The sequence below is a fragment of the Amblyomma americanum genome, chromosome 7 (genome assembly GCF_052857255.1).
Source record: "Amblyomma americanum isolate KBUSLIRL-KWMA chromosome 7, ASM5285725v1, whole genome shotgun sequence".
NCBI classification, from domain to species: Eukaryota; Metazoa; Arthropoda; class Arachnida; order Ixodida; family Ixodidae; genus Amblyomma; species Amblyomma americanum.
The window spans coordinates 135860561-135882745 of NC_135503.1; the positions used below are offsets into that span (position 1 = coordinate 135860561).

Below are 22185 nucleotides of genomic sequence, written 5' to 3' on the forward strand. Positions count from 1 at the left end.
TGATATCGAAATGCGGGGTGGGCAAAGTAGAAACCTTAAATTAAAGACGAGCAACATTGTGCGTTATCGAAACCCCGACTCTCTTTGCTAACTATTGCCCTAAAAGGAGGTCTGGAGCGTTATTAAAAACTTTGAAAGCGTTATGAATGTCTAAAAAGGTCTTGCAGTTAACAAAACGTCTAAAACAAATCTGTATCAAAAACAGTTGCGAGAAAAACTTGCCTAACTGCACCCCTAAGACTGGCAAACATGGTTCACTCCAGCAAATAGGAAAAAACAAGCCAGCAAATCTCGAGTAACAGCGTGTTTAGCATGTTTAGCGTAATAATGCTTATAATGCTCTCTGCCAAAGCTTTTTTATTGACGCTGAATTCGTTTCCTTTCACATTGCTACCGCAAATCATTTATTAAAAAGGTGAGAGCTGAGTTAAAGTTTATTCACGCTATTAATACTTTCAAATGGTAGGCGTAAGAGAACTTGTGATGCTTGTTCCTTGCAGCATATTTTTGTTTATTTGCCGTTTTTGCAGAGGACTTGTTGCGCTATAAGCACAGCGCTCGTTCTGCTGTATGTTAGCAATCGCAAAATTTCGTCACTAGGATGAATCAAGCGCTCCAATGAGTCCATTTCCAAACTTTGAGACCACGACTCTGCGTGTAATTGTTTGCTGTAGGCAACTGTACACATGTATTTACACGAATAATTTCTACTTTGCATGTGTATATGCGTCTACGCTGTGTCCTTTCTTGTTTGGCTTGCATGCTTCGTTAGAACGTTTCCGCCTGGGAAATATAACCATATTTTGGTTTCCACACTTTTCACATGTAGGTAAGTTCGCTTCATATGGAGTCGGAACTCACTATTTACTGCAGTCTGTAAATCTTATTTTTATGTTATAATTAGTTTGCTTTTCTGCTTCCTCACAGACGCGGTCGCACCCTGAGCCAACTGGTTAGATTAAAGCCTGTGTGCGATCCAGCCACGACTATATAACATTCCCACAGTGGGCTTAGGTTGGCGGCATTGCATGAGTTTCTCCGTTCACAATAAGCACGGTAGACTCAGTCTATTTACTAAGTAGTATTTAAGTATCAGTGTCAATCGACTAATTGACCCTGCTTTATCTAAGTCAGCCAAATTTACCCTAATCTAGCCTTTGTAAGAAAAAAGAAAACCCCAAAATATTCCGGAATTGTTTCCACCTTTTAACTGTCCACGGAAGGAAAACTGAAAAAGGAAGAAAAAAACAGTCAATATCCAAAGGATTGACTCCGTCGCCAAACATCTCCCCTGCCTCGCGGAGGTAGCGAAACCCCACGGCGTTGATAGGTGGCGCCACAGGTGTCGTTGTTGGCGGGCTTAGCTCACGGCAGCATTTGAAAATGGCTCCCGGAAAAGTCGAAAGGTTGGCCCACCTTACCCGCCGCGGTGGCTCAGTGGTTAGGGCGCTCGGCTACTGATCTGGACTTCCCGGGTTGGAACCCGACCACGGCGGCCGCGTTTCGATGCCGGCGAAACGCAAGGCGCCCGTGTCCTGTGCGTTTTCAATGCACGCTAAAGTTCCCCAGGTCGTCGAAATTATTCTGAAGCCCTCCACTGTGGCACCTCTTTCTTACTTTCTTCTCTCAATCCCTCCATTAGCCCTTCCCTTACGGTGCGGTTCAGGTCTCCGCTGATATGTCAGACAGCTACGGCGCCATTTCCTTTCCCCAAAAACCAATTTTCATTTTTTGGCTCATTATTATTATTATTATTATTATTATTATTATTATTATTATTATTATTATTATTATTATTATTATTATTATTATTATTATTGGCTCACCTTAAGGGCATCTGGCAACGTTGAAGCTAGGAACGCTAGGCGGCTGGCACTTCCGTAGATGTTCATTATGGCCAAGTGCTTCATCGACGGCGAAAGGCCTCGGAGATTCTGCTGTGTTGTCTGGTTCTCAAATGATTTCTTGTCTGCGTATCTGAGGGAGGTGATAAAGTGTAAAGTAGACACAGTGAGTAGGATTGCCGTATGCTTGGCCATGAAGTTAAAACAGTCGTTAAGGCGCTGTTATACTCTGACGTGCGCTCATGGCACGGCGATGTCACGTCGGCAAAACGCGACCGTCTGCACTCCAGCGGCGCCTAACCACCTGCGTCCCGCGCTGTTCGACAGCTCCCGACGCCGAATGCAGCCGGCTGCATTTGGTGTGGGCCGCGTTGGCCACCGCCGGCCCGACCAGATTGGTTCCTCCGTTCGTCAGTGCACGGCTGGTCTCGAGGGGGGCCGCGCTGCTTTGCGCATCCACGACATATGTCGTGACGGACGTTTCGCGCATGCGCTTCTGCAGACACAGCCACTGTGCCGCATCGGAGTGGTCGGACTGTAGGCGGGCCGAATTTGCGGCTGCCGCGGCGTTGCCGATTTGACGTCACCAACTACCATTGGCGCTTCCACTTGCGCCGAGAACTTCGGAGTATACCCGCGCCTTTAATGGCGGATGATGACGGAGATGAGGAATGACGTGAAGTATTTGCCATAGATCAATAACGTGTTTACAACCAAAGCAGAGATTTCGCGGCAGGTGGTTCTGCATAGTGGTGAAAAGTAGGCTTAGCGTCCATAGGAATATATGAAAGCAAGTTTTCAAAGCAATTTTTTTTATTTCGCAGTGCACCCACGATGTCATCCCTCCCCCCCCCCCCCCCCTCCTCCAGTAGTTCCATCCGGCTACAGCACCACAACCCCATCTTGCTCACGTCACGGATCCGTTTTGGTGTATACGCACAAACGTTAGCTTGATTCGACGCTTGTTGAAAATAATTCGTCAGTATGCATGGCTAATGAATGAATGCGATCCCAGAAATTCACAAGCACTGCCCTATTCAAAAGATTCCGCAGACAATTAAGAATACTTACGTGTGAGAATGAGATAGCATTAAATTCCTGAGTCATGCTATCTTGCAGTAAGACAATGAGTCGTGATTACACTTTGTGCTAACTCTATACACAAATACCTTCCATTACTTTTAAAACGCTGATTCATGCTAAGTTGTCATTAAGATCATGAGGAATGACTCATGACTGGGCTGAGTCAAGCTTCATTTCAAGAACAACCGAGTCATTACTATGACTACGAATACTGACTACGCATACTTAGTACACTGAATACAACTTACCTTACCTTACATGTAAAGTAGTGAGGCATGCTCTTTTGCAAAATGACTATCAGTAAAGAATACGTCTAGGCATACTTTGTACAAGCTCCACGCACCTTGCATTGCATTACCTGTAAAGTGCTAAGTAATGATATTACATTACTTGCAAGGTGTTTAGTCATGATATTTTGCAGGATGGCTATGAGTCATGAGTATGACTACGGGTCAGGAATTTTATAGGCCGTTGTCCTTTGCGCTTCGTCCTTCTTTGCTATACATGTTCGCTTAGGTGTGTTGTGACGTCGTACACCGAAGATATGACATTTAAATTTGTGAAGAGCGTTGCGTAGAGCAAGCAAATACCTTTATCGCTCTAAAAATTGGAAGGAGAGAGCCTGAAGACAAAACGTGAAGCAGGCATGAGTACTCGAGTTCATAACAATACTGAGGATTGCGTGTACTGTTGAGCTGATGCTTCCGGACCTGTAAGTGCCTGCATGAACGTGTCGCAGTGCCCTCTCTCAACGACTGGAGCGGCCGAAAAAGACGAAGTGACACGAGCCGCGTGCTAGAACGCTAGGACTCTGATGACACTCCCACGATGACGAGGAATTAAAATAAGCTGCGGTTTAACTCTTCCTGAACCTGGTTAGAGAGCGAAAGCTGTAGTGTATTGAGCATGTAGACGCGGCTTGGCATCTGTAACGTAGAGTGCGTTCCGCACATTTATAGGCAGCGCACCCACTCGGTCACCCTGGCAGGTGGTAGTTAAATTAATGGTTTATCGCAGAAGGTAGGTCACCCAATGAGCGCTGCGGCCTATTCTACCGTCTTGTACCGGCGAATCGAAAGGTCTAAGGTCAAGTGGTGTGACACCATGGTGGACCACATATGACAAAGCCTGTAGCCACACTTTATCTCTGGATCACTTGAAGGTCGAACGGCAACGCACGGCAAAATCAACTTTACCTAGCGTAGTGAAGCTTTCGCGTCAAAAGACCTGTTCTAGAGTCTGCAACGGACTGGTTCGGGTCCTTACTCCCGACGGCGCTCCACAGCTTGTGACCGCCGTACGTGATCTTTGTCGGCGTTGCTGAGACGAGGTAGAACCATGGAGGACCACCATAACCCGCTCTCTACGCAGAACGCGGAAGATAGCTCGGTGCCGACTTCATAGCCTCAGGCCCTGGCACCCCTCTCAGCTCTTGCCGTCCGCCTGCCTCCCTTGTGGGAGAGCAACCCAGCGCTCTGGTATCGTCAGGTCGGGGCCCACTTTGAACTAGCCCGCATCCAGCCACACGATATTTACACGCTGTCTCTATGCTACCTCCGACTGCGGCTGAAGAGGTCGCCGATTTCCTGGTCCGATTCCACCCCCCCCCCCTCTCCCGTGGATCCATAAGTTAAGCTCAAGGCAGCGCTCCTCGCGCGCATAACAGCGTCGACACGAACGCGTATTCGACAGCTTCTGCCCGCTTAGCAGCTTCGAGACGGTTGATCCAGTGAACTGTCCCGTCGCATCGTGCAGCTTCTCGGAGCACGAGGTCCAGCGGTAGACGACAGTGTCCTGCGCGAGTTATTCCTCCAACGTCTGCCGGTGAACATCCAAGTGTTCCTGGCTGCTTCTTCGACTATGGACCTCTCTCAACTCGCAGACTTAGGCGACAAGATCGTGGAGGTTGGCGACCATTATCTCCAGGATCCCCGCTATGCTCCTTTGCCACCCAACCGTTCCCATCCGGAGCAGACCACCTCGTCAGCATCTATCAATCAGCTGTGCCAACGCCTCGAGCCGGTAATCGGTACCACGTCGTCGCTAGTCCACCGAGGGTGCCGACTCCATCACCGAAGGCGCACGCCAGCTAGTTTTGGAACGCCGTTCTGACTCACCATCTCGGCCACCGCCAATTCGGCGCGAACGCCCGCTTCCGTGCTCTTGTGTGGTAAACGAGCCTGCCGACCGATAACGGCGCCGAGCGGCCAAGGCCTTGAACCCTGTCGCCTTTTCTACGTCACCGCCAAGGCCACCGGTACCACCTACCTGACTGATAGATACCGGTGCCCAAGTCTGTGTCCGATCTGTTACGCGCCACGACTGCACACCACTACCGCTGACCTATCTGCTCGCCGTGAAGGGGGCCCGTATCCTTTCTACACACAGCAGTAAAACTTCTTTTTGGGACTGGTTGGTGCTTTTTGAACCGCATCAGATGCAATCGTGCCTGCATAAGATGCAAACGAGCTCTCAGAATTAGATCAGCCGACTTTTGGCGGCGGCTTTCCCCCCTTCGGTCTTGATTTCTGTTCTTGAAACCCTGTTTCAGAAATTGAAGACTGGAAAAAGAAGAATGGATGATGAGCGTCGGAAGGCCGATAGGCCTGTGGGTTTTCCATACCTGCACAAGACTTCGCACAACATCAAGAAAGTGGCCAACCGGCATGGTGTGTCCGTTGTATTTTCGGCACCCAACAAGCTGGGAAGTATAGGCCCACGCATTTGCGGCTCCAAAAAAAAGAGGATACCAGATACTACATGACTCTCCGTTTGTCAAGCGCTCAACAGGTGTGGTTTATGCCATTCCCATGGCGTGTGGAAAGGTTTATCTAGGCGAAACCGGCCGTTGCATCAACGAACGAACATCAACGAACATGCCCGAAATTTAAGTGAGTTAAAAGATAAGTACGCACATTTGGTTGCGCACGTAAGTGCAGAGGATGCGTGGGTTGTTTGGCGGAGACTAGGATTCTAGGTAAGAGTGCCGACAAGTCGGCGCGTGTTAGCCTGGAAGCGTACTATATTAAGAGATATGGCGACACTTACATTAGCACTCCCTCATTATCACTTTTTGCATGCAGAGGTAGACTTTTTAGAAGCAGCTAACGTTTGAGTTTTTCATCTCTTGATGCTTGCGTGGGCTAACCGTTATCTTTCGCGATTGTTCGCTTTCCTCCTTTTCACCTGTCTTGCTCGCTTAATTAAGGCGTGCCTTCCTTCAATAAAACTCAGTTGTTAGTCAGCGCAAGTGTCTTGTCCTTTCTTCTTGTGTGGTTGCAAGTTCTTGCGCTGGTCCTTTTCCTTGTTTCTACACACAGCGCTCTGTGACACTAGATTTGGGTCACCGTCAAGTTTTTCTATGTATTTTTGTTGATGCTGGCGTCCGTACGTCAATGAGCGACGTCGACGTTCTCCTTTACCATGGTCTTCTTGACGACGTCAAGTCTCGCCGTCTTCTGGATTCAAACAACCGCCTGTAGGTCCAGGGTCTTGCAACGCAGGTAACTCATGATGCGGCTCCTTCTTGTTGCGCGGTTGCCGATCCTCCGTTCTGCTCGTTACTCCGCGAGTATCCGACCCTGACGGCCCCACCAGACTGGACACTGCCTGTTTGCCATGGGGTGTGCCACCATCTAGTCAGTATTGGACCTGTTTTTTTTTCGTCCATGTCGCCTCGGACAAGCTCAACATCGCTTTTGACGAATTTTTTCACGTGCTCCAGTTGGACAATATTTTACCCTCTTCTAGCAGTTGGGCTCTCTCCTCTTCACATAGTCCCAAAACACCGGGCACTGGTGGGCATGTGGCTACTAATGCTCCCTAAACGCTCACACCATACCCGACCACTACCCATTTTTCCATACACAGGACTTTACCGCAGCTCATTATCGCGCCGCCTTCTTCACAATGATTGATTTTATTCCGTCTACCACCAAATTCCAATGGCAGAGGCAGATATTCCAAAGACAGCTATCACAACGCCCTTCGGCCCCATCGAATTCATGCGGATGCCATTCGGACTGCGAAACGCTGTGTAGACCTTATAAATTTTCTTCGGCACCATTCTTCGTGGTCTGGCATTCGTATTCGCCTGCATCGACGACGTTCTTGTGGGCAGCCGCTCCATAGAAGAGCACCTGCACCTTCCCGCGCCAGTTGTTCACCCGTATCTCTGTCATGGCTTTGTAATGAATGGTGCTAAGAGTGAATTCGCTGTACCTTCTCTTCGCGTCCTTTGTCACCCCGTGGACTCAAGTGGCATTCGCCCTCTTCCGTCCAAGGTACAAGCGATCACAAATTTTCCGCAGCCGACTTCTCTTACTTCGCTACGCCAGTTGCTCGGCATGGTGAACTACTCATCAACATCATCAGCCTGACTACGCCCACTGCTGGGAATGGCATCTCCCATTTCTCTCCAATTAACCCTGTCCTTTGCTAGCTGCGCCCACCGTATGCCCGCAAACTTCTTAAGCTCATCCGCCCACCTAACTTTCCGCCGCCTCCTGGTATACGCTTGCCTTCTCTTGGAATCCACTCCGCTACGCTTGAAGACCCGCAGTTAGCTTCGGTTCGCATTACGTGTCATGCCGAAGCCCATTTCTTTCTTTTTATTTCGGCTAGGATGTCATTAACTCGCGTGTGTTCCCTCACCAAGTGTGCCCGCTTTCGGTTCTTAACGTTACACCTATCATTTTTATTTCCATAGAACTCTGTGTTGTCCTCAACATAAGCTGAACCCTTTTCATTAACCCCCATGTTTCTGCCCCCTGGGTGAGTACCGGTAAGATATAGCTGTTGTGTACTTTTCTCTTGAGGGATATTAGTAAACTGCCGTTCATGATATGAGAAAACCTGGCACATGCGCGGCATCCCATTCTTATTCTTCTAGTTATTTCGTGCTCCAGATCCTAATCAGCGGTCGCTACCCGCCCTAAGTAGGCGTATTCCATTTCAACTTCCACCACCTCGCTACAAAATGTCAACTGCTGTTCCCATAGTTTCTTCAACTTTACTTTCCTTTTCTGCATATTAACTTTTAGAACCATCGTTCTACTCTGCCAGTGTAACTCATGGATCATTCTCTGCAGTTCACCAAGGCAATCTCTTAAGTGAATCGCCGATTATTTAGGTATTCTCTATTAACTCTTATCCCCGAATGTTCCCAATTCAGGCCTCAGAATACTCCTGTAAACCGGCGGTGAACAGCATTGGCGAGATTGTGCCGCTCTGCCTGACGCCTTTCCTTAATGGAATTTTACTGCTGACTTTATGCAGAACTGTAATAGCTATGCAGTTGCTATAGATATCTAGCAGTATTTCCACATTAGGCTCATCTACACCCTGATTCCGCAATGCATGTATGACTGCTGAGGTTTCCAATGAGTCAAATGCTTTCTCGTAATCAATGAAGGTGATATATAGGGGTTGATTATATTCTGCGCTTTTATCTATTGTCTGATTGGTAGTTTGAATCTGGTATATTGTGGAATATTTTTTACGAAAGCTTCCCTGATTATGTAGTTTTTCGAAGTCTAAGGTTTGCCTCACTTTTAATGACCAGCTTAGTAGATACCTTGTAGCCAACGCACAGTAAGCTGTAATAAGGAAGCAATTATTCACTGGCATCCACCCAAGCACAATAATACGGCTACAAAAAAATCTATACAGCTTTTTCCGAAACTTCACAGTTAAATAAAAGTTCGTCCTGGTCCGGGGTTCGAGCCTGGGACCACCACTTCATCGGAGAAGTCGCTATATCAAGTGAGTGAACTGGGGCGGCAAGCTCAAGGTAGGGCGAGGATAAATTGATCAGTTAACTCGAAGTGGGAACAGTGTTCATCATATGTTTAGGGGAAGCCCCCAAGGTGGGGTAAATTTGTAATAAGGAAGTACTTACTCCCTGACATCCCCCCAAACGCAGCCATACGGCTACAAAGGAAATCTATACAGCTTTCTCAGAAACTTCGCATTTAAAGAAAAATTCGTCCTGGTTCAGGGCTCAAGCCCAGGACCACCCGGGTTACAAATTTACTGTACCTTGGGAGGAGGAGGAGGAGGAAAACTTTTATTTCTATTTACAGTGAGAGGTCGATGGGGCGAGCCGGAAGGGCCCGTCCCTTACAAACACTAGGAGGGAGCCCTAGTCCGGGATCCCTGTAGCTTCCGCAGCGGCTCGGGCTCTAGCTACCAATGCCTTTTGGGCATGGAGTTCGGAGCAGTCGCGCAGGGCAGCTTCCCAGGCCTCTCGAGGCTGCGGATGAGGCGACGCCCGGTGAGTAAGCGCGCGGGTGGCAGCGTCGGCTGCCTCGTTCCCCTCAAGACCCGCATGAGCCGGAGCCCACACGATGGTACGATGGGTCGGAAACCCTGTGTAATCGCATGCGTGGAGAATTTTGAAAGCACGGTCTGGAATGTACCCTTGCTCAATATTGCGGCAGGCGCCCCTGGAGTCCGTAATAATGACTCGGGACTCTGGATCTGCGGCGGCCAGTGCAATGGCGATCTCTTCCGCAAATGTAATGTTTGGGGCACGGAAAGTAAGGCCCTGAACTGTAGTGTTTTGGTGGATGACGGCCGCCGTGTACCAACCCCCATGGTGTGGGCCGGCCGCATCCACATAGAAGACACCTGGCTTGTGGCCATATTGTTGAGAAATAGCCTCCGCCCGCGCGAGACGGCGACCATCATGGGTGTCTGCAGTCATGTTCTTCGGAAGGGGTCGCACCTGGAGTGCAAAGCGCCAGGCTTCAGGGATGCGGACCCGTTCTTCTGTATGTGTTGCGTAGGAAATGTGTAAGCGGGTTAGAAGGCGGCTCCCCGCAGGTGTTTTGCTTAGGCGCAAGTATTGATTGTTAAGATGAGCTTCTCGTAACTCCCCAAAGGTGTTGGTCATCCCCAGACCAAGGAGACGCTTGTTGGACGTCGTTATGGGGAGGTCGAGCGCTCTCTTATAAATCTTGCGGAGAACTACCTCTAAGGCATTCTCATCGCATTTGCGTAGGTGGAGGTAGGGAGCCGAATATAAAATCCGGCTGGTCACGAATGCATTGGCTAGCCGCAGGGCATCTTTGCATCGTAGTCCCCCCCTTTTATTGGACACCCGGCGGAGCATCCGACCCACCTGGTCCCCCACCTTACGTAACTTGTTTAGGGTAGTGTCTATCTTGCGCCTATGATGAATGAAAAGCCCCAGTACCCGGATCTCCGCGTGTTCAGGTATCGGTCCGCTAAGTAGGGAAAGGGCAATTTTGGTTGTGCACTTTGAGTTGGGGCGTATGTGCACAAATTCAGATTTGCTCGGGGAGCATTCAAGACCACAGCGACGAGCGTATTCGTCCACTATAGCTGCCGCTTGTTGCAGGTTGGTCTCGATGTCTCCAACCGATTGTTGTGTTGCCCAGAGGGTGATGTCGTCCGCATACAGAGCGTGCTGCACACCGGCGACCTCCGCCAGCTGGGTAGGGAGCTTCATCATGGCCAGATTAAATAGTAATGGCGAGAGGACAGCTCCCTGTGGGGTCCCTCGTGTACCAAGTTGATATGGGCCATATTCTGTGTCTTGTAGCCGGATATAGGATTGGCGATCTGTAAGGAATTGTTTGATATAATTGAAAGTATTGCGCCCACAATGTGTTTGCGACAAGTGGGATAGGATGATCTCGTGGGTCACATTGTCGAAAGCCCCCCGCAGGTCAAGTGCGACGACTACTTTATCATTGCTGGGGTGCTCGACGGGGTCGAGAATCTCCTTGTGAAGTTGCAACAGGACATCTTGTGCGGACCGGTGTGGGCGGAAACCGTACATGGTGTCTGCGAAAATGTTTTGTTGTTCCAGGAAAGCCGACAATCTGTCGCGGACCATAGTCTCCATCAGCTTCCCCACACACGAAGTGAGGGAGATGGGCCGGAGGTTGTCGGTGTTAATGGCTTTACCTGGCTTGGGAATGAAAGTTACTAGTGCCGTTTTCCAATCTATGGGGAGTGGTGTGCTTCCAATCCAGATAGTGTTGAAGTAATCGAGGAGAGTTTCGTAGGCGGGATCTGGGAGGTTGGCAATAAGCTTCACCGTCACCTTGTCCCGGCCTGGTGCTGTACCTCGCTTCATTTTAGCCAGGGCTGCTTTTAGGTCATGGAGCTGGAACGGTTGATCCAAATCCGCGTTCTCGGAACCGGCATACGAGTACGCCTGACCACGGGGATCCTGGTGTATACTCAAATATTGGTCGCGGAGCGCATCGGCCAGTTTGGCCGTGTCTCCAGTGAAGTTATGTATAGCCCTTTGAAGCTGTTTTTGTGTCTCAGTACGGGTTTGTGCCGGATCAATAAGAGCGCGGAAGAGGCGCCACGTACTCCGACTCGACATTTGCCGAGCTGCAGTGTTGCATCGGTGCACCCAATTGGAGTCGGCGAGTTGGGCCGCGTATTGTGCCGCCTGTTGGGTGATATCCGCAATTCGAATTTTGAGTTTCCGATTGTGTTTTTGACGACGCCAGCGGCGGACTAGGCTGTGTCGTGCCTCCCAGAGGTGGAGGAGGTGGTTATCCACCGCCGGGCTCGCCTCTGAGAGTTGAACATTTTGCTCGACTGATTTCAAGTGGGATAGTAGGTGTTGGGACCACGTTGAGTATCCTTGGTCCATTATCGATTGAGGATTGGTGTAACTGTTCCTAAATTTGGTCCAGTCGGGTAGTTTTGCATTGGCCTGTGGTCTTGTGAGTGGCTTGGTATGGATTGTAGTGGTAATTATGCAGTGGTCACTACCGAGGGATTCCTCGGTGTTCCTCCAATCTGCATAGCGAATATTTTTCGTAAAGGTGAGGTCCGGACACGTATCGCGTGTAACGGAGTTACCTATACGAGTGGGTTGCGCGGGATCCGTGTGAAGAGTAAGGCCCAGTGTGGAAACAAGCTCCGCCAACTTGCGTCCGCGTTTCTCTTCACGTGTGTACCCCCATAAGGTGCTGGGAGCATTAAAGTCCCCAACGATTATGAGGGGATCCCGATTCGCGACCTTCAAAGCCCGGCTGAAGATATCTGCGAATGTAACATTTGGTAGCTTTGGGGGACAGTAAATGTTGAGTATGTGCAATGGGGGGTCCTGTTTGCGTAGCGGAAGGATCGTCACCATTACATAGGAGAAAGTAGCGCTAAGATCCAGGTCAACCTGGGAGGCCGTGTAATTTTTATGTACGCAGAGGCAGCTATGCGCATCCTGCTGGTACACCGTGTAACTGGCAAGGGTGGCGCCATTTCCTGGCTCCTGAAGGGCCACAACAGCAGGTAATTCTGGGAACGTTGTAAGGAAAAGGCGTAGATCGGCTCGCTTTCTGCGTGCCTTGAATCCGCGACAGTTCCACTGTACAATTTGAATAGGGATCGAATTGCGTCGCGGATGCTTCCTATTTCTAGGGGCGCCCGCCATGATCAAGGGTAGAGTTGTGAGTTTGGAGAGAGGAGGCTTGAGAGCCAGTGGCTCCAAAGAGAGGAGCGTTCTCTGTACTGAGGATGGCACAGGGGACCTCTTCTTCTTCTCCGGCGATTCGACGCCTAGACGCTTTGAGCTGCCGGCCTGCGGAGGTTTTGAGCGGGCCAGCGCGCTTGGGAGCGCGGGTGAGTTGAGCGAACTGAGCGGTTATGAGGTTCGGGATAGATGCCGCAAGGTGGCTAATTTTGTTGAGTGCCGCCGTAAGTGTGGCATTGATTTGCGTTTCCAATGCGGATATTCTGTTGTTAACTTGAGTTTCGAGCGCGCTCACTCTCGCCTCGAGTGCCGTGAGGGCATGCGCAGCCTGTCCTGAAGGGGTTGCGTCGCTTTCCATTGCCTCTGCTGCGGGTGAGGCAGAGGTGTGGTTGGGGGAATTTTGGCGGGCCTCCGCTATTGCGAGGCGCTTTTGAAAATTTGCAACCTGCTCGCGGAGAGCAGATATTTCTTTTTGTTCGGCAGAGATTGGCCGCGTTTGGGATTGGGAAGGGGGAGCGAAGGGAGAAGCTGCCCTGCCGGCGCCGCTCACCTGGGAGTGTTGCTTGACAACGTTTGCCCACGTCTTGGAGCCGCCGTTTTGGGGAGGTCCGAGGGGCTTCGCTGCACCGGCTTGAGGCGGCGGTGGCGCAGCTGGAGGTTTCCCTTGGCTCCCAGTTGAGGAATTCACAGGCTGGTCCATGGCTTGGTCGGCAGCCTTGGCCTTCAGCTTGTCCGGGGGACGCTTGCCACGCTTGCGTCGGTTTCGCTTCGATTTACGCCCGCGCTCGGCCTGCGTGGGCTGGATAGCGCGATATTTAGCAGTACACGCTGGGCCCCCCGTGGCATGGGCCGCGCCGCACACTGAACACTTTGGGTTGCACTGGTGAGGGGCCCGCACCCCCTCAACGAGTAGAGCCTGCTGTCCGCACAGGCCGCACCGGTCCAGCCTCTGGCCGGGGCAGGCGTCCACGCGGTGGCCGACCACACCGCAATGTCGGCAGGCTGGAATGGTTCGCTGGTAAGGCCTAACTTGTACAAGCTCCGAGTCGTAGTGCACGAAACGTGGCTTCTCTGTTCCGGCGAAAGTCAGTCTCGCTTTGTTGGATGTCCCAAATTTTCGCACTTCCACGATGGTGCCGAAGCGCCATTGGAGCCTAGTACGGAGCGAGTCCGTAGTTTCAGAGTTACGGACGGTAATGACGCCGTAGCAGACGTCCTTGTCGTCTTGGCGCAGGTGCCCCACAAGGGGGACCTTCCCGTCGGGTCCATTAAGTTCAAATTCGCCGATGATAAGGTCGGCTAGCTCAGGTTTCGCAGTGTGAACAATAATGAGGTTTTGTTCTCTTACCGGTATTATGGTAAGATCTGTTGCGGGTTGCGCGCCTAGGAGAGCCGTGAACGCCCGGCCGTAGCCGGTCGCCTGGAAAGTCTCGTACAACGAGACGCGGGTCCGGGGCTTGATGACGACGACGTAGTCGTCTGGAGCAGGCTTGGGAATAACAGGCGGTTTCCACTTCGTGAGCAGTCGCCGACTGCGGCCCGCCGCGCGCGGGGCGGGTGACTGCTGGTTTCCGGCGTGAACGCCGGCCGCGTCTACGGACGCCGGCTTTAAGGCTTGGTCTTGCGCTCGGCGCAGCACTGCGGCGTTCAACGCGGCGCTGCGAAATCTTGCCGAATCTGGGCCTCCGGGTGCCGCTGGGGTAACCGTTGCCGAAACTGGGCCTTCGGTTTCCGCTGGGTTAACCGTTGTCCAGTGCATGTTCTCGGGGTCGTAGCCTCGGCAGGAGATTTGCGTAGCAGCCATACTGGCGTCAGTGGCCAGAGGCCCCGATGTGCCGGGTACCGGTTCGGCCGTTAGGCCTAGCCGCGCCACCGGCCCGATCGGGCCATGTGTTGCCCGAAAAGGGGGTTTAACCGGGCCCACCTTGGAAAAAACTGGTGTCCAGATGTTCCCGACAGCTTTCGGTGCACGTTGGGGATGATCTTGCTAGGGTCAGGCGGAAACTTCCGCTGCTCCGGCTGAAAAATCGCCGGAGCCGACGACCAGCACGTCTGACTCCCCGTGCGAACGCGCGCGTTCCCTCCTGTACCTTGGGGGCTTACCCTAAACATCTGGCGGCGAGTAAGTTGATCAGTCTGTAATTTTTCGTGTCCTTGGCGTCTCCCTTCTTATGAATGAAGATTAGTTCCTATCAATGAGGTGAACTACTGTCGCCGATTCGTTCGCAACTGTGTCAGGGTTGAAGCCCTCGTCTACTTACGGCGAAGCACAAGATACATCCCCTGCATTGGGACGCAGATGCCCACACAGCATTTCTTGCCGTCAAACAAGCCCTAGCCGACGCAGCCCTGCTTGCCCACCCATCGCCTGACATTCCTCTCGCACTCATGGCGGACGCCTCGAGTACTACTGTTGGCGCTATTCTCCAACAGCACACTGATGGCGCCTGGCAGCTTCTTGCATTTTTCTCAAAGCGGATGACTCCTGCTCAGACCCGTTACAGGTTGTCTGGACGGGAGTTTCACGCCATGTACCTTGCTGTTCGCCACCTCTGTCTCCTTCTGGAAGGTCTTGTTTTCACAATCTTCACCGTACACAAGCCCCTGACACGTCCGCTCGACAACGCCTCTGAGCCCTTATGCACCACGGGAGGTTCCTGAGCTTGTTCATATGTGTCCGAATACACTACCGTCATCCGACACACCACCGGACCCGCTAATAATCCTGTTGACGCTATCAGCCGTGTGGGTGCCGTCAGTTCACGTGCCCCGATTGCCCTATACGCCCTTGCTGCCGCCCATTCCTACCGCAAACGTGCTAACACGTTTGCGTGCCTCTACCTCTTCATCGTATCTGGCGGACGTTCAAATGGAAGGCGTCCCACTAATCTGCGACAACTCCATGGGTGTTCCCCGCCCATTTCATCATCATCATCATCATCAGCCTTACTACACCCACTGCAGGGCAAAGGCCTCTCCCATGTCTCTCCAATTAACCCTGTCCTTTGCCAGCTGCATCTACCCTTTGCCTGCAAACTTCTTAATCACATCCGCCCACCTAACCTTCTGCCGCCCTCTGCTACGCTTAGTTTCTCTTGGAATCCACTCCGTTACCCTTAAATACCAGCGGTTATCTTGCCTTCGCATTACATGCCCTGCCCAAGCCCATTTCTTTCGCTTGATTTCGACTAGGATGTCATTAACCCGTGTTTGTTCCCTTTCCCACTCTGCCCGCTTCCGGTCTCTTAACGTTACACCTATCATTTTTCTTTCCATGGCTCGCTGCGTCGTCCTTAACTTAAGCTGAACTCTTTTCGTTAGCTTCCACGTTTCTGCCCCGTAGGTGAGTACCGGTAAGATAAAGCTGCTGTACACTTTTCTTTTGAGGGAAATTGACAAACTGCCTCTCATGATCGGCGAGAACTTGCCATATGTGCGCCACCCCATTCTTATCCTTCTATTTATCTCCCTCTCATGATCCGGATCAGCTGTCACTACCTGCCCTAAGCGGACGTATTCCGCCACAACTTCCAGGCTCTCGCTGCCAATTGTGAAGTGTTGTTCCCTTGCTAGGCTGTTGATCATTACCTTGGTTTTCTGCATGTTAATTTTTAGACCCATCGTTCTGCCCTGCCTAACTCATTGATCATGATTTGCAGTACACGTCCTGAGTGACTCAGCAAGGCAATGTCATCAGCGAATCGTAGATTATTTCGGTATTCTCCGTTTATTCTTATTCCCAACTGTTCCCAATTCAGGCCTCGTAATACCTCATGTAAACATGCGGTGAACAGCATTGGCAAGGTCGTGTCTCCTTGCCTGACGCCCTTCCTTATTGTAATTTTATTGCTGACTTTATGGAGGACTATAGTAGCTGTGCAGTTGCTATACATATCTTCCAGTATTTTGACATAAGGCTCTTCTACCCCCTGATTACGCAATGCCTGTATGACTGCTGAAGTTTCCACTGAGTCGAATGCTTTCTCGTAATCAATGAAAGCTATATATAAAGATTGGTTATATTCTGCGCATTTCTCTATCACCTGATTGATTGTGGACCCCCCCCCCCCCATATGGGTCCGCTCTTTTTTGCAAGCAGATTTTCGACGCCCTGCACACCTTAGCGGACTCTGGCACTAGCGCCACACAAAAGCTCGTGACAGCTCGCTACGTCTGGCCGCGAATGGATGCCAATATTCGGAACTGGGTGCGCGTCTGTGCTCCTCGTCAACGAGCCAAGGTCTTCCGGCACCCAATCCCTCTGGCACGTGTTTTTTAGCATAAGCTACACTGGACGAGGTTTAGCAGTTTTGCGTGGCTCCTGGTGAACCGTGCTGCGTATGCGCGAGGAGCTGTGACATCACACAGCGCACAGCTGGCGCGCCGGAGCCGCCACCGCCGCGCGCGCCTCGCCGGTCTGCGCATCCTCTGGAAACCGCACCACATGGCCAACCACGTGACTGGTCACGTGACAAACCGCGTGAAGAACCACGAGACCAGACGCGGTGCCGGCAGCTGCTCCGCACCATGTGACCAACCACGTGGTCAACCCCATAAAGGCGCATGTAGTGAATGCGCGCCTTTCTTATATTAACTCTTCTTAACTAAATGTCGCCGCGCTTACGCTACGTATATCTTGGCCTAACAGAGCTAAGCCATCATCAATTTTTTCTCCATCTGACGACCGCTTTGACATGGTCCACGAATCCACATCTACCTGGTGGGACCCCTCCCGCCGTGTCTAGGTCTACGCTGCTTACTTGCCTGCGTGGACTGGTACACTCATTGGCCTCAAGCTACACCGCTTCCCGATATCTCGGCCTCGATCATCACATCTTATTTCCTGTACTCCTGGGTGGCCCGCTTTTGCTGTCCAGCTACCATTATAACAGACCATAGTCGCCAGTTCGATTCGTCGTTCTTCGCGGAACTCCTTTGCCTTCTTGGCACGATTCGCCTGCGGCCCGCCGCCTACCACCCCTAGACGAATGACCTGATCAATTTCACCGCCACCTCAAGGAGGCCCTCACCACCCATGCATCTCCAACGCAGTAGGTTCCGCGTTTGCCTATCGCTTTATTGGGCATACGCTATGCCTTCAAACAAGACCTCTGTGGTTCCACGGCTGAGTTTGTTTATGGCACATGCTTACGCCTCCCGACTGACTTTTTCGACCCTTCACCCTGCTCTCTACACCCCACCGACAACATACAGCTTCTTTGTGAAGTATTCAGCAACCATCAACCTCAACCGCTGTGCCCGGGGCCCACTTCTCAAACTTACATCTCCTCGGACGTCAGAACGGCTAGCCATGATTTTGTGCGGCACGACTCCCACCGCCACCCTCATCAGCCGCAAAACCGCGGGCAATTTCGTGTTCTGGATTACCGTGCCAATCCATATAGCATATATATGGAAGGTCCGCCCAATGCCATAGCCTTGGAACAGCCGAAGCCTGCCTATTTCCACAACGACAACGCCTCTACTTCCGCCACCACTCATCTCTCCCGCATTATCTCGGCACCGCGCAGCGTGCACTGGCACCCCGGTATACCTCTCACACCTCGCTCTGCGCCTCGCTTGGGGGGGAGACCTCTCGTAGCACTACTTCTCGACGATTGGAGCGGGCGACAAAGACGAAGCGACATGAGTCGCTTGCTAAAACGCTCGTGTTTCTAGAATTAAAAAAAGGAATTAAAAAATCGTGTTTCTTAAGTCTTCAACCGACTGGTACGGGTCCTTCCTCCGGACAGCGCTATACTAGCGTTTGATAACTACAGTAAACACACAAACGACGCGAAGACTCAGTGATGACCTCAGAAAAGAGCGTAGCGATGTATTCCACTTGGAGCGCAAAAAATTTACGACCTAAACTTTGTGATCTTTAAATGCTATTACGCCATTCGCAACATTCCTAAATGTGCGGCTAGTTTCAAAGTAGAGCCCACCACGTAAGACGTTGTGGAAAGCCATGTGCATTGCTCTTTCATCGTCACTCAACATTTAAAAGGTAGGAAAAAGTCGTGTCCTAACACGACCGGTCTTGCTTTTCAGGGGCGCAGCCAGAACATCACTTCTAGGCGGCTTGGAAGCAATGTCTCCACAGTGATTGCAGAATTTTGACAAGCATTGCACGAGAAGCTACGGCCCTAGCGTGACCGTACACAGAAAGGAGGGCGAGACAAACGAATCTGACTTTCATGGCCACCTTTTTCTTAATCTCTGTCCGTCTTCGTTTGCTGTGCGGCAATGGCCCTTAACAAAAACGAACGAGCCCTGCATGCACATTTAAAGCCGCATATAGTATTAGCCCTAGTTCTGTGTGCCATTAAAAAGTATGCACAGAAACATACCAGCAGTCTTTTTTTCTCAGTACACCCAGCGACTGGAATGGCCTTTCTTCCGAAGTGGCAACCATCATCAATACCGTGCGCTTAAAAGCTGCAATATATAATGTGTTTTCATTCGAAAAGCCATTTTCTTAAATTAAATAAATAAATAATATAGAAAAGAAAATAAAAGAAATAAATCAACAAATATCTGGGAATACCTCATAGCAAAAAGCTTGAGCTGAGCACAACCTCCAGCCAAAGTTTGAAGCCTCGATTTTAGCAGTAATGGCTGCATAAAGCACACGCCTGGGGAAAACGGGGCGGTAATCTCCATCTTATGATGTGACCAGAAGCTCCTCTGTAAACCTGGACAATGACAATGAATATGTTGTCCAGACAGGCCAGAAACTGTGCTCGCTGAACCATCAGAGTGTTGCATTCTGGGGTATTTAAACGGAGAAACTTTACTTCCTGGCGCTATAAATCTGGACGCATGAGGATGAAAGGCAAATGTTAAACAATTCTGCGACATACGACCGTGTCTGTTGCCACGAGGAAGACAGGGAATGTTTTCGTCAAAAGTGGGGCACTCTCACCACTGCTGTATTTTGCAGAAACATCTGGCATGCTCTGAAGAATAAAAACTGGCAAGTTCCCGCAGTTGCGGCCTAGTCGTTTGCCCGTCCGACTCACATGCGGGCTGTGGCGGGTTCGGGCCCCTACCACCACTCGGTACCCGCTGCTTCTACACGCTTCCCCATGGCCTGGACCTCGGCTCCTCTTGGGGGAAATTCTTTGAAAGTGGGTAGATGACCACACTTTGTGCTGTCGAAAATTTGCCTCCTGCCATTGTGCACTTTGACCAAAAGCTGCGGTTGCACCATAAAGGCTCACCATCATCATATCTACCAAGCAGATGACAATTTTCAGCAGATTCCAGTATTTGTGACGGGTATCATAAATGCAATCCCGGGGCGAATAGGTGCTGGCAGCGCGCGAAAGGAGCATTTCATTATCTTAACTGTATTTGAGGTTCATTGTATTTCTAGTGTGTAATGAGAACTGCTATAGCCAATCTTTAGTACACATTATTCAGCTTTCCTTTAAGAGACCTGCACCTTAACCTTCGCTAGCGTGATCCCAAGAAGTCAATAACAGTAGAGGATGGAAACCTGCGCAACACGAAAAGAAGTGAATAAAACTCTCTCATCCTAATGCATGAGTGTAGCAGGATTGAAAAGCGCACAGAGGAGGAGTACCCAAGTTGAGAAACGACGACACACGAACGCCGACATAAGACAATTTATTTGGTGATTATGGGTTTTTATGGCGCAAGGGCATCTATGGCCAAATGGCGAAATGACACAAGGTATTTTTCTTTTTCTCAAGGTGGGGTCAAAGGCCGATTTCTCAAGCATTTCACCCCAGATAAGCCGGCCACCAGGCCAGAGGAAACCTAGTACCCATTGTATCACCGGTATGTGCCCGGCGGCACTGGGGATCGAACCCCGAACCTCCCGCACAGGAGGCGGATGCTCAACCACTTCCAATATATTTCGAACCTTGCCCCGGAGTATATACGTAAAACATGGCTAACGTCACGCATGCGCGACAAGCAGAACATTCAGGCGCTGACGTAGGTACAAAAGTTCCTTACGGGTAAGGGTGACTGATGGCTTCGATAATCAAGAGCCACCTAAACTGCCTAACATTGCGGCTTAAATAATTTTGCGAGTCAGTTTACATCTCTTTGGAAATAACAGTGCAGTCTTGGTAGAGGGCCTGACGCGTGCAAACCTGATGTGATTCACTATCTTCATGTGCACTGTTGTCATCAGGATTGCATTTCCTGCAGTCCGCGTCAAGAAACCCACCTCTCTTTTCAGACACGTTGTTACAATGATCCCGGCAGCGGTCGTTCAGACACCTACCATTTTTGACAACGTAGCTTTTCCCACACAACAATGGAATTCTCTACGCAATCGATTTGACACATTCAACGAACTTTGTTCGGTGCCTCTTTTTGCAGTCTTTATTATTTGCGCCAATGGGCTTAGTCAATCCACACAATTTTTGCAGCTGGTCAGGGGCCGAAAAAAGAACTTTTACATTCGCCCATTGTCTGATCTTTTTTAGGAGGTAGGAGAAGATAACCGCAATTTACTGTTTTTGGGGAAGGTTATGAGCTGATGGTGTATTTTAAACACGTCTGGTTGAGAATGACTTCTGCGACACTGACCAGGACTAGTGTAGGATACTCCGCGGCTCTGAGACACAGAATCTCTTCGTTGAAGCTGAGAGCGATAAGCTCTGTTCAAGACTTGTTTAGAGCCTTTCTCAAGCATAATCCTGCAATACCTCTCTTAACAAGTTAGAAATGGGACCGGATGACCTGAACTCCAGCAGTGGTTTACTTGCGCGTGGATGATATTTCTACAAAAGCTTCTCGTCACGATGCAAACGTTTAATGTCCAGAAATATAATGCTATCGTTCGAAGGCACCCCATGTTTTATTTCTAGCGGCTATTAGCCAGCACGTGCTAAGGCTAGTGTGCTGGTTACCAATAATTCAAAAGGGTAAGATCTGCTGTTAAGAAATATTAGGGAATCATCCAGATGCCTAAAATTCTGGGTAATTTTAAAATATGTCAGGCGGACACAGAGGAATCTGCCAAGTTACACTAAAAATCAGACACTGAGAATGGGGGCGATGCAGAAGCCTAGTACAAATTCCCTGCTTCTGAAGATGAGCGCAGCTGCCAACCTTGCACCGAAATTTAGGATGCCAGTGCGTTAGGTAAAGACTACTTAGAGTACCCTTATGGGTGGAAATTCGTTTTCTATGTAGGGCGGAAGAATAAATCACTGATGAAGTAGAGGCCCACGGTACGAAACTGCCAATCAAGGCACCTTGGGATTTGAGCACTGAACGACAGTAATCGAAAGCAATATGAAAGGGATGCTAGAAATTTTTTATCTTGTTTGACCTTGTAATGAATGGAGGGAAGAGTGCGCCAATAGAGCATTTGATGGTACCTACGGCCAGAAAGATGGCAGCAATTTTTCTTTATCTTGGAAAATTAAACACAGCCAGCTAATAACCCCTGGCTTCAAAACTTCTGCACAGTTCCCGCCCTCTCGTCGCACCCGCGCCACCCTCATGAAGGTACCCGGCTCCAAGTAGCCACAGATAGGGCGTTAAGGAGCACCAGGATAGCGTGATCACTGAGCAAGTGGACGTCAGAGTTTCCCTCGCCGCGGTCATCCGTGAGGGTTAAGGCACCATACCATTGTTCTTTGGTCATACCATTTGCGAGACGCGTCATATAGTCCGTGGAGGACTAACAGCAGACTTTAGCGTCGACTCTGTACCGCAAAAAGAACAGTGCGGGGGTGAGCTTCTGGATTTAGGTCACAGCGCAGTGACGCGATGTCGCAGGACAAGAAAGTTAGAGCGACATAC

At 50.5% G+C, this 22185-nt stretch overlaps 1 protein-coding gene across 1 annotated transcript in view; it reads right to left on the reverse strand.

The window, feature by feature from the left end:
- Positions 1 to 768: 768 nt before the first annotated feature.
- The window catches only part of LOC144098093 (uncharacterized), a 70730-nt gene continuing 49313 nt past the window's right edge, over positions 769 to 22185 (reverse strand). The window contains exons 9-10 of the mRNA XM_077630645.1: positions 1827 to 1977; positions 769 to 783 (exon numbers count right to left, since the gene is read on the reverse strand). Coding sequence (XP_077486771.1) covers positions 769 to 783; positions 1827 to 1977 — 166 coding nt within the window. The remainder of the gene's footprint in view (positions 784 to 1826; positions 1978 to 22185) is intronic.